At 40.3% G+C, this 19,166-nt stretch overlaps 1 protein-coding gene across 1 annotated transcript in view; it reads right to left on the minus strand.

Annotated features, from left to right (window-relative positions):
- Positions 1-6,661, minus strand: part of LOC138171622 (keratin, type II cytoskeletal 2 epidermal-like) — a 10,230-nt gene extending 3,569 nt beyond the window's left edge. The window contains exons 1-5 of the mRNA XM_069101159.1: positions 5,940-6,661; positions 4,430-4,644; positions 3,787-3,847; positions 3,132-3,227; positions 387-551 (exon numbers count right to left, since the gene is read on the minus strand). Coding sequence (XP_068957260.1) covers positions 387-551; positions 3,132-3,227; positions 3,787-3,847; positions 4,430-4,644; positions 5,940-6,596 — 1,194 coding nt within the window. The 5' untranslated portion in view covers positions 6,597-6,661. The remainder of the gene's footprint in view (positions 1-386; positions 552-3,131; positions 3,228-3,786; positions 3,848-4,429; positions 4,645-5,939) is intronic.
- Between the last annotated feature and the right edge of the window lie 12,505 nt (positions 6,662-19,166).

A 19,166-nucleotide genomic window follows, 5' to 3' on the forward strand; every position in this document is an offset into this window, starting at 1 on the left:
GAAGGAAGGAAGGAAGGAAGGAAGGAAGGAAGGAAGGAAGGAAGGAAGGGGAGGAGATTTATTTGCAGTGGATTTTGTTTATTGTCCATGACTGGGTCTAGGAAGTGATGGCTGAACTCCCTACCTACACATAACTCCCTGCCCTCCTCCTCAAGAGAGATCAACTCTAGGACATTGGAAGAAGGCAGTGGAGTGCCTATGTAGACTAGGATGTCAGTATGCCCTCTACATTTGTCCTAGGGAATTTGGGGAAGTGGACAGGGTAGGCATTGTGAATCTCTACTTTAAGTAGTTAATTCATTATCACTTCTAATTGCCCACAAACTCCTGTACATTCCCTGGCTTGAGTTCAAAATCTGTGATAATGGGTTTGGTTAGGTTCTCACTTTGCTGTGATAAAGGGTCTCAGCCTCTGTCTTGCTCTTCTGTGCAATCTCTTCATACTGGGATTGGACATCCTTAATGATGCTTTCCAGGTCCAGGCTGCGGTTGTTGTCCATGGAGAGAATCACATTAGTATCGGTGACACACTGTTGCATCTGGGACAGCTCCTGAATTAGGCAGAATAGTGGTCATGACTCACATTCTCAGAGATATTCTCAGATATTCTCAGAAAAAAGAGTCACAGGAACAGGAAGATCTGGCCAGGGTGAAACAACATCCAGATTTCTGTTTCAGTCCCTTTCCACCCCCATTCTAGGGCTTTGCTTGCTTATTCTTATGCATCTAGCAGCATTAAGCCTCCCAATCAGCCCCAAGTACCAACCATATTGATCACTTTTGCCAGGAATAGCCAGAGTCCATAGGGACTGAAGCAAAGCTCATGGCAGCTGTCCCTTCCTTGGAGTCATGTCTTTTGAGTCATATCACCAAAGAAAGGTTGTCTCTGATACTTCATTTAAATTTCAGGTGACTAAGGGAACCGAGATGGTATAATACAGGCAGCAACCCATCTGAATTCTCATAACATTATCCTGCAAACAACTTTAAAATACCTACTCAAATCAAATTTTGGAGTGGCAGAGCCAACAAAGGATCAGAGTGAGACATTTTCCAGCCTAAGATAACTTAAGAGGTCAGCGGGAAAGGTCTGTGATACCAGGTTGGGCGACCAGCCCGGAAAACGGCAGTGGCACAAGCAGTGAGCCTTGGAGGCAACCATGATAGTCATGGCATCAGCAGCAGGAGCTCTGGGGGTTCTCAGTCCAGAGATGGTAAAGGGTTTGGACAATTTGTCAGAAAGAGATTACAGGGGAGCACTGAGTGCACTGAGTACTGAGTGCAACTGGCACTGATTGGCAATTCTTTTATCCATATGCAGTTCTGGGTTACAGTTTCAGGGTGGAGAGGAGCACTGGAGGTTGGTTATAAGGGAGAAGGGGCACTTGTTGCAGCTCCAAGACAGAGAGGAGCACTAGAGCATGTGGTTGAAGGAGAGCAGGGGACCTGGTCACAGTTTCAGGGCTAAGAGGACAATGCTAGTGCTTGTAGATGCAGGAGACCAGGGGCCCTTCCTGATAAAAACCAGAACACAGAACAAGAAAGCAGTGTCCACATCTCTCCCTCTTCCACCTTGGAAGCATCAAAAACTTGAAGACCCCCAGAACTACTTCTGAAAATAGCAGCATGAAAAACCCTAAAGCTTGGGGCAGTACCTCCCTATGCCCAAGTTAGCAGAGTCCAATTTTAACATAAAATCCAAAGTCAAGAAATGGATCAGAAAAATGAACAAACAGCAAAAAAATAATTTGGCCATTAAAAACTACTAGAGTGACAGGGAAGATCAAGACATAAACTCAAAAGAAGAAAACAATATGAAAACATCTACAAAGTCTCAAAGAAAATGCTAATTGGACTCAAGCCCAACAAGAATTCCTAGAAGAGTTAAAGAAATAAGATAGCAGAGGAAAAACTGGTGAAAGAAATGAGTGATACAAGAAAATTATGAAAAGAGAATTAACAGCTTGGTAAAAGAGTCACAAAAAATGTGGAATAAAATAACAGCTTAAAAAACTGAGTTGATCTAATGGTAAAAAAAAAGGCACAAAAATTCACTGAAGAGAAGAACTCATCAAAAAGAAGAATAGGGCAGCTGGGAAAGGAGAACAATTCTTTAAAAATTTAAATCGGACAAGTGGAAAATAATGACTCTACATGGCATTAAGAAACAATCAAACAAAGTCAAAAGAATAAAAAAAATTGAATCTTAAATGTCTCATTGGGAAAACAACTGACTTAAAAAATAGATTGAGGAGAGATAATTTAAGAATTATTGGACTACTTAAAAGTCATGATTAAAAAAAGAGCCTAGACATTATATTTAAAGAAATTATCAAGAAAAACTGCCCCAATAGCTTAGATCCAGAGGGTAGAACAGAAGTTGAAAGAATCTACCAATCACCTCCTGAAAGTTATTCCAAAATGAAAACTTCCAGGCATACCATAGTCAAATTCCAGAGCAACCAGATCAAGGAGAAAATATTGCAAGCATCCAGAAAGAAACAATTCAACTACCATGGAGCCACAGTCAGGATCATACAAGATTTAGCAGCTTCCACATGAAGGAGCAGAGGGCTTAGAATATAATATGGAAGGCAAAGAAATCATAATTACAACCAAGAATTACCAACTCATCCTTTGGAGGGAAAATAGATATTCAGTGAAATCAAAGACTTTCAAGTATTCCTGATAAAAAGACAAGAGCTACATAGAAATTCGACATTCAAACACAAGCATGAGTGGAGGAGTGGGAGGGAGGGAGAAAATTTGGAACTCGATTTAAAAAGAAAAGAACGTTTAAAATAAATAATAAAATTTTACAAAACAAAAAAAATGATTTAAAAAAATTTTCATACAGTTGAATCTATGGAGAAGGTGGAGCTATTCTAGAATCCATATGTTGCTTGGACTGAGAGGTACTTTCTCCTTTAGAAGAGGTTGCTGGACACTGTCCTGTCACACAAGCTACCACTAGTAGTCTCATGGAACTCCTGCAAATCCTGCCCGATGGTCCCAATATCATAGGCTATCAATTTGACAGTGAACTCTCTTCAAGTAGCTGGGAAAGAGCACTACAGAGTCATCAAAAGGGAATGAGCACCAAGAGAAAAGATTTTGTTTTTAAATCATACCGTTTCATATAAGACCCGCAGGAAGTCAATTTCATCTCTCAACACATTCACCTGGCTCTCCAAGTCCACCTTTTTTATGTAGGCATTGTCCACATCCTAAAAGAGTGATCAAATCATAACAATGATGGGAATAATCATAGCTAACATTTAGACAGCCCTTCATGGTTCACAAAATATGGTTTCACATATTATCTCATTTGAGTCTCACAATGACCCTATGCAAGAGGTGCCATTTTTCAAATGAAGATATTGATACTGAGAGATGTTAAGTTGCTTGCCCTGGGCCACACAGTAAATGTCTGAGACAAGATTTAAACTGAGAACTTATTGAACCCAAGTCCATCACTCTATCCACTGCAACATTTCAATACCTCAAAAGGTCTGCTGAACGGGCCTCTCACTTCTTCTGTATGCCCCCCAAAACCCAGACACTTCAAAAACAATGGCAAATTCTCCCCGTTTCCCAAGTCTCCACCTCAACACCTGCCCTGGTAATACCCAGATTCCTTTAGTTTTCTCTTTATAACCTTTATCGCCCCTTGAGGTGTTCTCTAACCCACTCTGCCTGAAACACCTCCCTCTGAATTATTTCCCTGGTGAGTCTTGCCTAATGCATGCATTTGTACGCGAAATACCCAATCCTTCCCCCTCTTACCTTCTTAATTGTCACAAAGGCATTCTCAGAGGAAGTGCGTTTGTTGATCTCGTCCTCATACCTGTTAGGTTTCACAGAAAAGAGATCAATGTTGGCCTTACAGTGTTATAGGATTGAGACCAAGAAGGAGCATTAGAGATTATCTAATCTAATGTCCTCATTTTACAAATGAAATATCTGAGGCCCAGAGAGGTAAAGGGGCTTTTTTTTTTTTCAAGATCCCACAGACAGTAAGAGGATTTGAACCTAGGTTCAAATCTGGTGCTCCCTCCACAATACAAACTGACTTTCCTGCCTTCTTGGTAGGCTCACCCCAAAAGCATCTCATATCTCAGGATCATCAAGCAGAGTTTTAATGAAATTGATATCTCCATTAGGAATGGCTTTCCTTAAAAATATATAATAATAATAATATTTATAATAACCATGTAAGATAACTTTTAAAAATAACATTATTAATAATAACTAAATACAAAAACATTTAGTTTTAGAAGTGTTACCAAAGGAATAGTTTGCAGAAATTCAGAGATACTCCCCCTCCCAGAAACTCATTTGGGAAAGAATGCTTTCCTGGAGAATTTATTCTGTTTGCTTAGTAATATTCATTACCCATTGGTGTTTCCCCACACACGCGCACACTTACTTCTTCCTAAAATCCTCAACAAGATCCTGCATGTTGTTTAGTTCTGAATCTTGCTTTGTTTTTTCTGTCGTGAGAGAGTCTAACTTCTGCTTCAAGCTGCTGATGTACATCTCAAATAAGGGTTCTAGGTTCGGTGAACGGGTACTGACATCAATTTGCTGTAGCATCTCCCATTTGGTGGTCAACACCTGGTTCTGCTGCTCCAGGAAACGAACCTGCAATTCCCCAATCCCCAAGACTTAACCTCCATCATCCATGCAAGTCATGAGCTCTTCTTCCCCTTCACTAGGATTCAGAGACCAGGAATAAGTTGCTTCAGAGATAGGGATAAGCCCAATTACAACCAGGATGCCCCATTCTACCCATCAAAGAATATGCTAATATCTTCCTTCTTCCTTGGAGCACTCCACTGCCTCTTGCCCAAACTTCCAACTCTTTTCTTTCCCAGTGCATCACCCTGGCACTTCTCATCCTGAGAGATTCTCTCCTCTGTTCCACCAAGCAGCCCCCAATATTCCAGAACGGCCCCTCCCTAATCCTAGCAGAACCAAAAACCAGAATTTACTGGCATTAAGCCCAAAAGTGCTTAGTATGAGAGCACTGGAGGGCAGGGTTTCTCAAAGCTCTTAAGAACCTTATAAAACTCAACATCTTAGTTACACCTGCTATGCAATGCGAGAAAATCCTATAAAATCCCAAAGTGACATCAATAAAAATGATTTTATGGGTCACTGAGGCATGAAACCTGCTCTCCAGGGCAGAGTTTTAGTTTACCAACAAAGCAACTGTTTCAAGCTAAACTTGTTAGTTTCTCAGAAGGCTTACTCCTAAAAGAGGAGAGACCCATTCATAGAACAGAAGACAGAGGGACCATTCTGTTCCCACTGAAATGTAGCTAGCTTGGCATAGAAGATTCAGCAGTTTGCCAGACCATCCTCAGAGATTGATGAGGGTTTGAGGTTTTTTTTGTTTGTTTTCTAACAAATTTAAACACCAATGTTTATTCAGCTAGACTGAAATGTGAAAGCCAGTCATAAAGTCTTTCAAGACCTGGCTGAAATTCTATCATCTCTAAGAAGCCTTTCTTAAACCCCCTTAATGCTAATACCTGCCTTCTATTATATATCTCTGGTTTATCCTATGTACATGCTCTATATACATAGGTGTTTGCATGTTGTTTCCATTTGATTGCAAGCTCTTTGAAAACAGGAACTGTCTTCAGTCTTTCTTTGTATCCCCCCGTGCTTAGCACAATGCCCAGCACATAGTAGGAGCTTAATAAGTGCCTGGTTGGCTGACTGAACCTGCTATTACCATACTCAGCCTGCTGCTACCATAGGTTAGGATTATCCCACTTCTTTATTCCCTTTGTATCTTGCAGAATATCAAGTTCATCACATTCCATTGGCAATCCCCAGATGAAATTAACCAGCAGTGGTTCTCTTTTGCTAATTACTGAATGGAAGTAGGACATGCTGGGCCAAGTGGATCCCAGCGTCTCCAGACTCACCTTGTCGATGAAGGTAGCAAATTTGTTATTGAGTTTCTTAATCTGTTCCCGTTCGTCTGATTTGATGTTCTGGAACTCTGGGTCAATTTTCACATTAAGAGGCTCCAGGAGGCTTTGGTTGACAGTAACTTCATGGATACCACCGCCAGGGTATCCTCCAGGACCAAAGCCACCGGGTCCACCAGGGCCACCAAAACCACCACCTGGCCCAAGACGGCCTCCTCCAAAGCCGCCACCTCCAAAGCCGCCTCCTCCAAAGCCTCCTCCTCCTCCAAAGCCTCCTGCTCCTCCAAAGCCACCGCCACCGCCGAAGCCGCCACCGCCGAAGCCGCCTCCGCCGAAGCCGCCACCTCCGCCATAACCACTGCCCCTTCCGGCCACGCTCATGGAGATGCTCCTGCTGCCTCCGAGGCCAACCAGGCTCTGGCTGCTAGCACCTCCACCATGGCGCATCAAGCAGGAGGAGCTGCTCGCCGATCTTCGGCTCCCACTGACCACTGCAGAGCCTGCACTGAAGCCTCGGCCCCCAGCTCTTGAGCAGGACCCACTGAAACCCCGGCTTCCTCCTTTTAAGGAGCCCACACTGAAGGTCCAGCTTCCTCCTCCTCCTCCGCCTCCTCCTCCTCCACGAGACCTACAAGAGAACTGGCGACTCATGGTGACCGACCAAACAAGGAAAGAAAGTTCCGATGTGTGAGGAGAGTTAAGACTGCAAACTCAACTCCACTGAAGCCTAATCTTCAGGGTCCCCTTATATACCTGAGGAGGAGGCGTCTGTATTCTTGGGTGTCACTGTGCTTCTGCATGGGTTTGGTCTGCCTGGAAGCTATGTGTGGTGAGTGATTACTGGGCTAATAGCCATTAAGAATCAACTAATCAGCTCCATCCCAAAACTTGCTTTAGTTGCAAACTTCTGTTTATCTGGGCATCTGTCACGCAATTTGATTTTTGTGAAATCATCAGAAAAGGGAAATCGTGGGCTTCCTCCTACCTTGATTGGTTTTCCCATATTGGAGAGGGAACCAACCTTCTGCAAAAGCTTGCCCTCAATTCTGGGTCTCATGCCAGACTGGCTATCAGTCAGAATCAGCCTGAGTCTGAATAAGAAAAAAAGTGATGGAACGTTTAGGAATCTAGGTGTCGCCCCCCCCCCAAAAAAAAAAAAAAGGCAACTGCATTTAATCTACTTCCACAACTTCAACTATCACTTCTAGGCGAATCACTATCAAACCAACATTGCCAGCTCAAATCCCTCCTGAACTCCAGCCCCATATTTTTAATTCCCCCTCCCTGGTTAGCTCTCCCTGCCACTTAAATGTCTCAAAACCTGCTAAACTGTGTGCAGAGCTGAATTCATTGTCTCCACAATCTGCTCTTCTTTCCAATTACCTTGGTTGGGGGAGGGGGGTAATTATTGACATCACTCAGTTATATAGGCTTAAAACATTGAAATCACCTTTGGTTTATCCTTTTACTCAACCCTGTCCCTTGCCCCTTCATATACACTCACAGCCAATCAGTTGTTAACTCCCCTTGATTCTGTCTCTGAAAAATCTCTCATATTCATGCCCTCCTTTCCATTCCCATTACCATCCCCCTATTTCAGGCCTTTATTGCCTCTTGCCAGGACTATTGCAATAACCTCTTAACTCGTCTCCCAATCTCTAGTTCCTCCCAGCTCCAATCCGTAATACACACCAATATTAGAATAACCTTGATTACATAACTCTAATTATGTCACTCCCCTACTCAAAAATATTCAAATATTTTTTATTGCATCCCAAGTAGAGTCAACACTCAGCCTGGCATTCAAGACCCTCTACAACTGGGGTCTGATCTACCTTTCTCTCTCTCACAACTCTCCTATTTATGCAGTTGTGATCTTGCCACATTGTACTGTTTCCCAAATTTAACCTGTTTTGTTTTTTGTTTTTTTAACTCTTTGACTTTGCTCACACTACTTCTTATACCTGGAGTGGATCATCCTTTAGCTGTCCCCAATCTCTGCATGTTGAAATCATACTTGTCCTTCAAGACCTTCCCTAACTCCTTTATTAAGACTTTTGGAGCCTTCCCTAACTCCATCTGCCTAAAATACTCCTTTGCACTCCTATAAAATGTTTCTACCACACTGTCTACTTTTCATATTTCAATTTTGTACCTTAGTTATTTGTATGGATTTCTCCCAATTAGATTCTAAATCTCATTAGAGCAGAGAATATTTATTTATCTTCCTATCTCCTTCAACACCTGGCACAATTAATGTATTGCCTATAGCAGGTATTCAGGAAATATTGCCTGTTTTGAATTACTGAATTACTCTAAACTAAACTGTTCTTGTCCCCAGAGACTTATTCCTTCCTTGGGATGGAAGCTAAGTGTTTTGGTTTATAAAATCTTCCCTTCTAAGTTTCTGCTACTGCCTACAGGATGTTTGAGGGAATAAGAGACATGATAGTAATATCAAGAAAGAAATTCAGTTTACAAGAAAGGTGATGAAAAAGTTGCCCTGGACATTGAAAGTAGTGTCCAGCCTGGAAGCTTTTGTGCTGTCCCCAGACTTCGTGTATCACCCTGGCCCAGGGAATATGCCTAGTACTGTATCCCAAAGTGGAGGAGATACTCTATAAAGCAAACACCACCTGATTGACTGGATAGGATTCTATCCAACTTTTCTTTGCATATAATCCTTTGCCAAGAGACCTTGTGTAAGCCACAACAGTACACTCCCCTTCACCTTTAACCTCCCCCCACCTCCCTCTCCCCAGCAAAGGAGGACAAGTTTCTGGTCTTCAGCAAAGTTCATAACTACATAGAATGTCCTGATGGTGCTATCCACTGCATACCTAAAATCCTTGACTGCCTGTTAAGACATCTTAATTATCACTAATTGTCCCAAGAGTTTGAAAGCAATTACAGTGTAGGTAGGTTCTCAGGGGCCATCCTGAATCCTGGTTCCTTGTTCTCCCCATTAGCCTGGTTCCACTTAATAAAAAGACATTAACAAGGTGGGGGAATGTATTAAATAATAACTTCATCTCCCAGTTCCTTGCTTTCTCCATTAGCCTGGATCCATTTAATCAAAAGACATTAAGATGGTAGAGGATGTATTAAGTGACAACTTCATCTCCTTGTGGGGCAACACAACACTCTCAGGTTTCTGGGCAGGAACTACTTACTCAATGACTCCCTCTAGGGAGATTTTTTTAAAAACATCTTACTCAGCATCTAAACCCAGTCCCTGACCCATTTCTAAATCACAACTCCATGCCCCTGGTTTTCTTTTTTTCATAGAAAGATGAAAAATAAATTATTTTGAAAAGTAAATTTAATTTTAAAAGTATACAATTAAATACAGTATCAATAGCACTAGAGGAGTTTTTCCTCTGAATACAATGTCCTGATGATCCCTGAAACTGTGATCTGTAAGTACTGCGAATGTCTTCAATACATCACTTGTTTGTAAGGTAGTAAATGAAGTAATCCATATTCAAGTCCTCTGAAAGTAACATACATCTCACCAAAGACACATTCTTCAGCATCATAAAGGTACACAAACCTTTCACGTATTAGGCACATATTTTGGGCAAAATTTGACAAAAGTCTTAAAGGGTATGAAACAAAAAAAGGACTGAACTTTGGAAGAAGGTATTTGAGTATAATGCAAATGTTTAAGGCACAGGGGGGTCGGTCTCCAAAGAGATGACTTATGGCAATCTTTGGATTAAAACTTCCTGTAAGGGGAGGCTAAGTGGCGCAGTGAATAGAGCACTGACCCTGGAGTCAGGAGGACCTGAGTTCAAATGTAGCCTCAGACACTTAATACTTACTAGCCATGTGACCTTAGGCAAGAAACTTTTCATGTTCCCTTCTAAAGTCAGTGCCTTTCCTCTGTTGCTTATCTCCAATTGATCTTGTATATATCATACATAGTTGTTGGCAAGTTGTCTTTGCCCCCCCATTAGAATGTGAGCTCCTTGAGGGGACCATTTTTACCTTTTTTTTATATCTCCAACACTTAGTAGAGTGCCTATCACAAAGCGAGGGCTTTATAAAGACTTCTTGACTTGATTTAAATTGTACTTTGACATTCAAAGGATTTATCCCTTTTACTACATCTATGATTTTGGCTGAGTCAAATCCCTTCTCTGGAGCTCACATTCCTCACAGATACAGAAAATCAGAGTGAGGTGTACTCTGAAGTCCATTGGCTATCCAACCTTCCAGATATACATAGCTGTCCTAAGGTTCTAGCTGGGGTAAAAAATATGATGTGGTAACATTCCAAATCAGACCTTGTGTGGAACCATGATAGCTCATTCAAACAGCTTCAGGTCATGGAAGACAATGCTGCCTACAACTCATTTCTGATGTCTTTCTTGTTTGGCTTATTTCATAGGACTTCCTATGCATTAGAGCAAGAATCAACCTTCGAGATCATCTCATAGGATTCAGAGCTAGAAAAGGCCAACACTCAAATATTACAGATGAAGACACTGAGGTCCAGAGAGGAAGACAAACTTTCCTGGAGTCACATAGAGCTAAGAAGCTAAGTGGTAAGTAGATAGAGAGCTAGACCTGAAGTCAGGAAGATCCAAGTTCAAATCCATCCCCAGACACTTACTAGCTGTGTGATCCTGGGTAAGTCATTTCACCTCTGCCTCCTTCAGTTTCCTCATCTGTAAAATGGGTATAATAATAACACCGACCTCACAGAGCATGTGAGATCAAATGAAATAATAACTGCAAAGCATTTAGTACAGTCCTGGCACATAGCAGATGTTTAATATGTATTTGTTTCCTTCCTTTCCCTAGTGTTTGGGGCAGAATTCGAACCTAGGTCTTCCAGACCCCCATTCCAGTTATTTAACCCTGATGAGGAAACTGAAGCAAAGGGCACACAGCGACACAGCTACTAAGAAACAAAATTAAGAGTTGAATATATCTGTCATAATGACAAGTCAGGATTTTAACCTAGGTCCTTCATCACTTTCCACTCTTATCTTAATCATCCTTCACCAAATCCTTACTTAATTGTTTCTATCTCAAAGGTTTTCCTGGCAAAACTCTGGCAGGATCTACCAGACCTGAAACTCTGGAAATCCTTAGAGGCTGACCCAGCAGTGGACTACAAATCTTTCATTCAGGACTGCCCTGAATTTTGAAATATTTTGAATTTTTTAAATTAATTTTGAAATAAGAGAAATAGGAACAGCTTTGCAAAGAATGATTCTAACTTTGACTCCAACTCTATTGAATAATTTCCAAGAGAAAAAAAAAAGCTTCCCTGGATATCTTTATTAAAGAACTCAGAATGTCAGATCAGCACCCCCTCTTCATCCCACCCAATCTTTCTAAATTCTTGGAAAACTAGCAGAACAAATGTGGATTAAATGTCTTGTTAGGTCTCATCAGAGAAAGCAATTTGGTCATAGATGCTACAATGGATAAAGTGCTGGGCCTGGAGACAGGGAGACTCATCTTCCTTATTTTAAATCTGGCCTCAGCCACTTACTAGTTGTGTGACCCTAGGCAAGTTGCTTAACCCTGTTTGCCTCAGCCTCCTCATCTGTAAAATGACCTGGAGAAGGAAATGGGAAGCCACTCCAGTACCTCTGCCAAGAAAACCCCAGTTAGGGTCACAAAGAGTCAGACATGACTGAAAAATTACTGAATAATAAAAACATTAACAATTGGCATTTAAAGAATGCTTCAAAGTTGACAAAGCATTTTGCGTACCTTTTCTGACAATGACCCTATAAATTGTTACTGCACCCATTTTAGAGGTGAGAAGACTAAGGCTTGGAACTGGAGAGTAGGTGACTTGGCTCTTGTTGATCAACAAGCTGGTATCAGAGGCATAATTTGAAATCGGATCCTTCTTACTCTGAATCTTATATTCTATGCAACACTCCCTCTCTCGTTGGTATGGATTCTTTTCTAATACACTGAGGACCCTCCTTTACCCAGGGAAGCAGTACATTTTTGCCCATTTTATTCACAGTACTTTTCTATAAAGAATGCTTTAAAGTGTGGTGAAAAGAACCCTGGACTTACAGTCAGAAATGAGGCTCTTTTCATAGTTTTTCCATTCATTGGCCGTGTTCCATCAGTCAGGTCCCATCAGTCAAGCCCACTTCTCCAGGTCTCTGCTTCTTTCTATGAAATGAGGGCTTTGAACTGGATGACTGCTTCAGAGCCTTCACAGCTCTGCTAGTCTATAACTTGGGGCACCATTTTTACTATTCTAAACATTTATAGAGAGTTATCATTATTATATCTTGGTTTTAATAACATATCTCGTAAAAAATATCATAGTAAAATATACCCCATGCTTACCAAGAAGGCATAGTGAAAAGTAGGTATGACCTGTCTTTGGTTTACACTTATTGAAGGTGTGTTTATCATGTTTCTCCTAACAACTTGCAGATTCTCCAAGGACCAGGACCATGTGTATCCCCTGATGTTTCTACATGGCACTGAAAGTTCCCAGCAATATTGCATGGCTGACTGATAGATTGACTGACAAAAACTTGGTTTTTTTCAAATCAGAATCAGTTCTTGGGCCTCCTTCTTTTCAGTCAGAGGTAAATAGATCAGACTTGCTTCTGATGATTCCCATGAAGGCCAGTTCTGGATTTGCTTGTGCTGCTTTCAATAGTGTGACCGAATAACCCAAAGTTAAAATAGAGCTGGTGCGTATCTGGCTGATTTAGATTATAGGATCCTAGTTTTAAAGGACCTCAGGGGCCAACTAGCTCAATCCTCTCGTTTTACAGATGAGAAAATTGAGACCTAGGGATATTCATGGTCTCATCCAAGATCACACACCTAGTAATAGAGACAGGATTCTAACCCAGGATCTCTGGCTTCACATCCAGAACTCTTTAAGGCTATCAAGTATATCTAGCTAAACAAGATTCTCAGAAAGGCTTCAAACCTAATGCTTGGGATGACATTTCCCCCACTTGGCCCCTTTTCCCTTTAACTGCCTTGCCTGAGCCTCTAAGGCATTTTTCCAGAAGGGCGCCAAATCCCATAAGACTTTCCCAGATGGAATGGCTACTAAGCAGTAGCTTTCTCTGGTCTCGCCCTCTCTGGGAGGGGAATTCCACAGTGGCTTCTCTGCTCCATCTCCTCAAATTACATTTACTGGTGACCTAGATATAAAGTAGATACCTCCTTCACGTGGTATTTGCATGTTTTAGCCTCTTCTCTGGGTACTTTAACCTACCTATCTGTGTCTGTGTCCCTACTTTAGAGAGAAACCCAGCAAAAAGAATCAGCACTGCATCTGTGCAATTTTATTTACACATGCTTAACACAGTGTCTTCCACTATATCTGCTCCCAGGAAATTCACAGCTGGCCTTTATGAGAATCATTCAAAACCAAGTCTGTCCTGCTCACTTCAGACTCAAAAGACTTTTTGGAGCTCATGCTGCTGAGTTTCTTAGACCTAAATGTTGTGATTTGTCTACCTAGAACCAAGTGGAACAAGGGCCAGGTTTAAAGTCAGGACACCTGGGTTTGCACTATCACCAGCTGGGTAAGAACTGAGGGAAGTCATTTCTCTGAGCCTCCATTTCTTCACATGCAGATCACAGAGAAAACCTACTTCACAAGATTGTTGTTGAAGTGCTTGATAAATCTGAAAAGCACTAGAGAAATGCAAACGATGTTGATGATGATCATTATAGGCAAGGTTTGTGCTCTAGATGGACACTTTTTTCCTCTCAGTTCCCCCAATCATAGGAAACATTCCATGCAGGCAGTTCAATTTGAAGCAGAACTCCCTCAGACAAAGTAGCAATATGGAAAAAAGCATCAAGTAAAGTCAACTTTAAGACTCTACAAGGGGAAGGACTTTTGGATCCCAGTAAAGAGCTATGCCTAAAGAGAATTTTATGAGGACTCCATGAAGGGAGAAAAGGACTCAGTCACCAGGAGGTAAGAATTTTCCCTTTAGCCACATGTGTTTACCCAAGTTTGAGTGCACTTTCTCCAGGGACCCCTTTTGTCCAAGAAGAGAGTGCCCTCTAACAACTATGCCTGATAAATAAACATCCTTTTTAAAAGTCAGTTAACTATGTCTGATAATTAATGGGGAGCACACCAGTGGAGGCTTGTTAACAACATTACTACAAATCCAGCCTAGCTCTTCAGGGTATTAATCTAGACCTAGGATACTGAGAGGGAAAGTAGCTAGCTGCTCTCTGGGGGACCTCACCTACCACCAAGAGTATAACTTGGAAGAGTAAGCCCATAGGGGAAACTTTTTTTGTATTACAGGCACATACAGCCTTGGTGACCAAAGTGCATCAGCAAAAAACTGACAGGTCATGTTCCCTTTAATGTTTGCATTTGATAATAATTTTGTTACATGTCAGATCTCTTATTTTTAAGTTAAATTGCACTTCATAGCCATTACTGCCATCTAGATTATTATAATTTTTTTCACTCCCATGAACTCATAATTATCATATTCTTCATTCTCATCCAGAGTTAAAGCTGGGAATGGGTTGGGAACTTTATTACAGGTACAAAGTATTCCAAATGCCATCCTGTCTGTTTGGGATAAAATGGCTTGGCTTTTATGTAACCATGTTTGATGTGCTATTTTATGATGTAACCCAAAGGAATATCCATTTATTTTGTCTAGTCAGGGGGTTATGAAGTCATGGTTGTTAGGGGCTTTGATACAAGTGAGGCAATATGGTTTAGTGAATAGAACTTAACTCAGTCAGGAAGATCTAAATGAAAATCCTTCTTCAGGTGCTTTCTAGCTGTGTGACCCTGGGCAATTCATTCAGTTTTCCCATTTGTAAAATGATGACTCTACTCAGTGACCTTAAAGGGTCCCTTCCATATCTAATCTCCGATCTATGATTTATAATTAGATAGAATTTCCCCCAATGTAGTTGTTTGTACTCTCTGATTAGAACCTTTTGATTTCTCTTCCTATACCATCATCATATAGCCTTCCTCAACATTCAGCCTGATCAGGGGACAAATATGTCTTTTAAAGGGACCTCTGAACCCAGTGTCAATGCATAACCAGGTTGTCCATCTCTGAGTCTTTCCAGCACAGCATGAGTCCCAAGAGTGGACTAGGAGAATTGTGATTAAAAATCTCATTTGTCTCTTGGTCAGAAAGTTATACTGTAATATCTCACTCTAAAGATATATGCTTCATCGTCAACCATAGGTCTAAAGGAATAATGATATACCTTCTCATCTATAAGATGAAAATTAAATAACAAGTGGAACAGAGTTGGCCTAGTTGGAGTAGCCCAATATAATCTTCATTCAGTATTTTTGGTAGACCAGTGAACATGACCATCGTTTTGTCAATCTCAGCATAAGTATCCAATCTTTCTGATGTACCAAGCTACCTGGCCAGTGAGGGGTAGCTTTCAATAGTGTATTGTGTAGCCAATTGTGGAACATCACGTACCAGTTATAGACTCTGCTGCAGCTTGGTAACACAGTGTTAGGTCTGGAGTCAGAAAGACCTAAGTTCAAAACCAGCCTAGTTGTGTCATTAGCTAGTTGTGTGACTCTGGACAAGTTACTAAACCTCTGTTTGCCTTATTTTCCTCAACTGTAAAATGGGGATGATAATAGCACCTACCTCACAGAGTTGTTTCAAGGATAAAATGAGATCATATTTATAAAATGATTTGCAAACCTTAAAGTGCTATATAAATGCTAGCTGTTGTTAAATGCTTGCTGATCAATTGTTTGAATGAATGAATGAATATAAATAAATTAATGAAATGTGGCTTCAAAATTTGCCTTGCAAAGAAAATAGAATGTTAACCATGGTAGAGACCTCAGATCAGTGCATTATTGGCTTAATTAATACTGCTATCAACACTTCATCAGCTAAAATTGTGGGAAGTAGGTCATGACCTGGATAATGGAAACCGACAGGTAATCTAAAAACTTCATTTAAATCATCCAATTTTATTCTTTCCCTCTAGTTGTGAGACTGGATAATCTAAGAACTTATGGACCCCTGGATAATTGAGAGTTGGCTAACTTTCCATAATTGGGTGACTTCTATTTCCTGCACCCCAGGCCACGTGCAGGGCTCCTCAGTCCCTCAGGTGGCACATGGCAATTTGCAGGTGCCAGCATGGTAGATCCCAGATTCCTGCCAACACCACCTAGCCTGGGAGCTGGATCTCATCACATGGTAATCAGTCCTATCCATCATCAGGCACATAGAAGGGAAAAGTAATTCAACCAAAAAATGGGGCCCTCCCCCGGGAAGGAACCAGAGGAGTTTCTATCATCTCAAGCACACCCTGGCAATTAACAGTGTGAATGGGGATACTCAAATTGACTTTCTCACCACTTATTTCCTACTTTCCTGGCTTCCGAGAGGAGTTCATCACCTTCACTAACTTGCCAACTGCTCAACCAGCTTCACCAGGGGTGGGACCTCCCTAGTCTGTGCTGACAAGAGGAGAATAATAATAATGACCTGTGTATCTATAGTACTTAAAAACTTACAAAATATTTCCCTCGCTGAGTGAGGGGAGCAGAAGTGGGAGAACATTGTACACAATTACAGACACATCGTATCTGTGATGAATGACTGATAGACTGGGCTCCCCTCAGCAATGCAAGGCTATAAGGCAATTCCAAAGAGCTCATGATGGAAAGGGCTATCCACATCCAGAGAAAGAATTATGGAGTCTTAATGCAGATTGAAGCAAACTGTTTGCTCTCTCTCTTTAGTGTTTTGTTTCCTCTTTCTCATTGTTCGCTCCTTTGGTTATAATTCTTCTTTACAACTTGACTAATGTTTAATGTGAAGGTATTTGTAGAACCTATATCAGAATGCATGCCACCATGAGGGGGAGGGGAAGGAAAGGGAAGGGGAGAAAATTTGGAACTCAAAAGCTTGCAGAACTAAATGTTATAAGCTAATAGTAAATAAATAAATTTAAAAAAAAAAAAACATTTCCCTCACAATAACCCTTGTCATCCTCATTTAACAGACAGGGACACCATGGTTTGGCTACTAAGCTGGGACTCCAATAGAGTTCTTTTGCTTACAAATCCACATTTGTTTCTAATACAAAATTTGCTGTATATCATGGATGTGAGACATCCAGAATGGATACTGAAGAGAGTTTGACTCTTTTCATAAATCTATTTACCTATCATTTGTCTCATGTTTATTATTAAAAATTAACAAATATTTCTATAGACAAAAAAGAACAGGAGAGAATTATATCAAACTCTATAATGTCCCCTCTAGGAATATCTACTCCCCTCATAGATTAGATCCTCCAAAGGACAACTAGGTTCGAGGTACTTAATGGGAACAAATTCCCAAAATAAAATTCAAAACGTCCATCAGTATACATCTTTGATAGTCAGCCAGTAGACACACTTGGTTCTAAGAAAAGTCATTTGCTATAATATCATAAGAAAAAGAGTAACAGAATGTTTCTCTTATATGCCTGGAGCTCACTCTCCAGCAGGGTCCTTCACAAGGGAATAGGAGGCTTGGTAACAATTCCAGGGCAAAGAGGTATGCTAGAACTTGCAGCTTCAAGGGACCAGAGGCCCTTTTTGAGTAACAACCAGAGAATAAACATGAGAATATCTATTCCTGTATTGGAGGCACCAAAACCTTGTGAGATATCCCCCACCCCCACCCCCCAAAGCTAGCATCATGAAAAATCCAGAAGCTAGGGGAAGTGAGAAAAAAACAACTTTAACATAAAGTTAAAAGTCAAGAAATATACTGGAAACATGTGCAAACAACAGAAAAATAATTTGACCATAAAAAGCTATGGTGGCAGGGAAGACCAAGACAGAAACTCAGAAAGAGACAGTAATCTGAAAATAGCTACAAACAAAGCCTCAACAGAAAAAAAATTCCAATTAATCTCAAGACCAATAAGAATTTCTGGAAGAGATAAAGAAGGAAACAAGAACGGTAGAAGAAAAATTCGGAGAATAAATGAGAGCAATGCAATAAAAATATGAAAAGAGAATTAACAGCTTATTGAAAAAGACAAAATAAAAGTACTAAATAATTTAACACCTTAATACAGAATTGACCAAATGGAAAAGGAGGTTCAAAAATTCACTGAAAATAACTCCTTAAAAAACAGAATTGTCCAAATGAAAAAAAGAGGTACAAAAATTCACTAAAGAAGGTAATTCTTTAAAAATTAGAATTGGGAAAGTGGAAGCTAATGATTCCATGAGATATCAAGAAACAATAAAAGCAAAGTCAAAAATGAAAAATAGAAAAAATAATGCAGACTACCTCTTTGGAAAAGTACCTGGGAAAATAAATTGAGGAGAAATAATTTAAGAATTTTTGGACTGCCTGAAACCCATGATCAAAAAAAAAGAGCCTAGACATCATCTTCCAAGAAATTATCAAGAAAAATTTTCCTAATTGCTTATAAATCTGGAGAATAAAATATAAATTGAAATAATCCACTAATCACTTTGAACCTGGTTGTCCTTTGGGGGAATCTAATCTACGTAAATTGAGGGGAGTAGATATTCCTAAGGGGGACATTATAGAGTTTGATTTAATTCTCTCTTGTTCTTCTTTGTCTATAAAAATATCTGTTTTTTAATAATAAAGATAAGAGACAAGGGATCCCAAAATGAGAGCTTCTAGGACTATCATAGCTGAATTCCAGAGCTCCCAGGTCAAGAAGAAAATAACATTTCAAGCAGATAGAAAGAAAACATTGAAATATTGAGAAATTACAGTCAGGATCACACAAGATTTTGCAGCTTCCACATCAAAGGAGCAGAGGACTTGGAATATGATATTCTAGAAGAAGGCAAAGAAGCCATGATTAAAACATAGAATAACCAACCCAGCAAAAATAAGTATAATCCTTCAGGGAGAAATGGATATTTGATGAAATAGAGGACTTTTAAGCATTCCTCATGAAAAAAATTCCAGAGCTGAATAGAAAATTTGACATTCGAACACAAGACTCAAAAGAAGTATAAAAAGGTAAACATCAAAGAGACTCACTAAAATTAAACTGTTTACATTCCTATACAGGAGGATTACACATGTAATTCCCAAGAACTTTGTCATAATTAGGGCAACTAAAAGGAGTTTACATAGACAAAGGACATGCATATAAGTTGATTATGTTGGAATGCTCTCCCAAAAAAATGAAGCTATGAGGAAGGGGGATGCACTGGGAAAAGGTGAAGGGAGATGT

The sequence above is a fragment of the Petaurus breviceps genome, unplaced genomic scaffold (assembly GCF_028583685.1).
Source record: "Petaurus breviceps papuanus isolate PSGF00001 unplaced genomic scaffold, PetGlider_PUasm1.0 454, whole genome shotgun sequence".
Taxonomy (NCBI): Eukaryota; Metazoa; Chordata; class Mammalia; order Diprotodontia; family Petauridae; genus Petaurus; species Petaurus breviceps.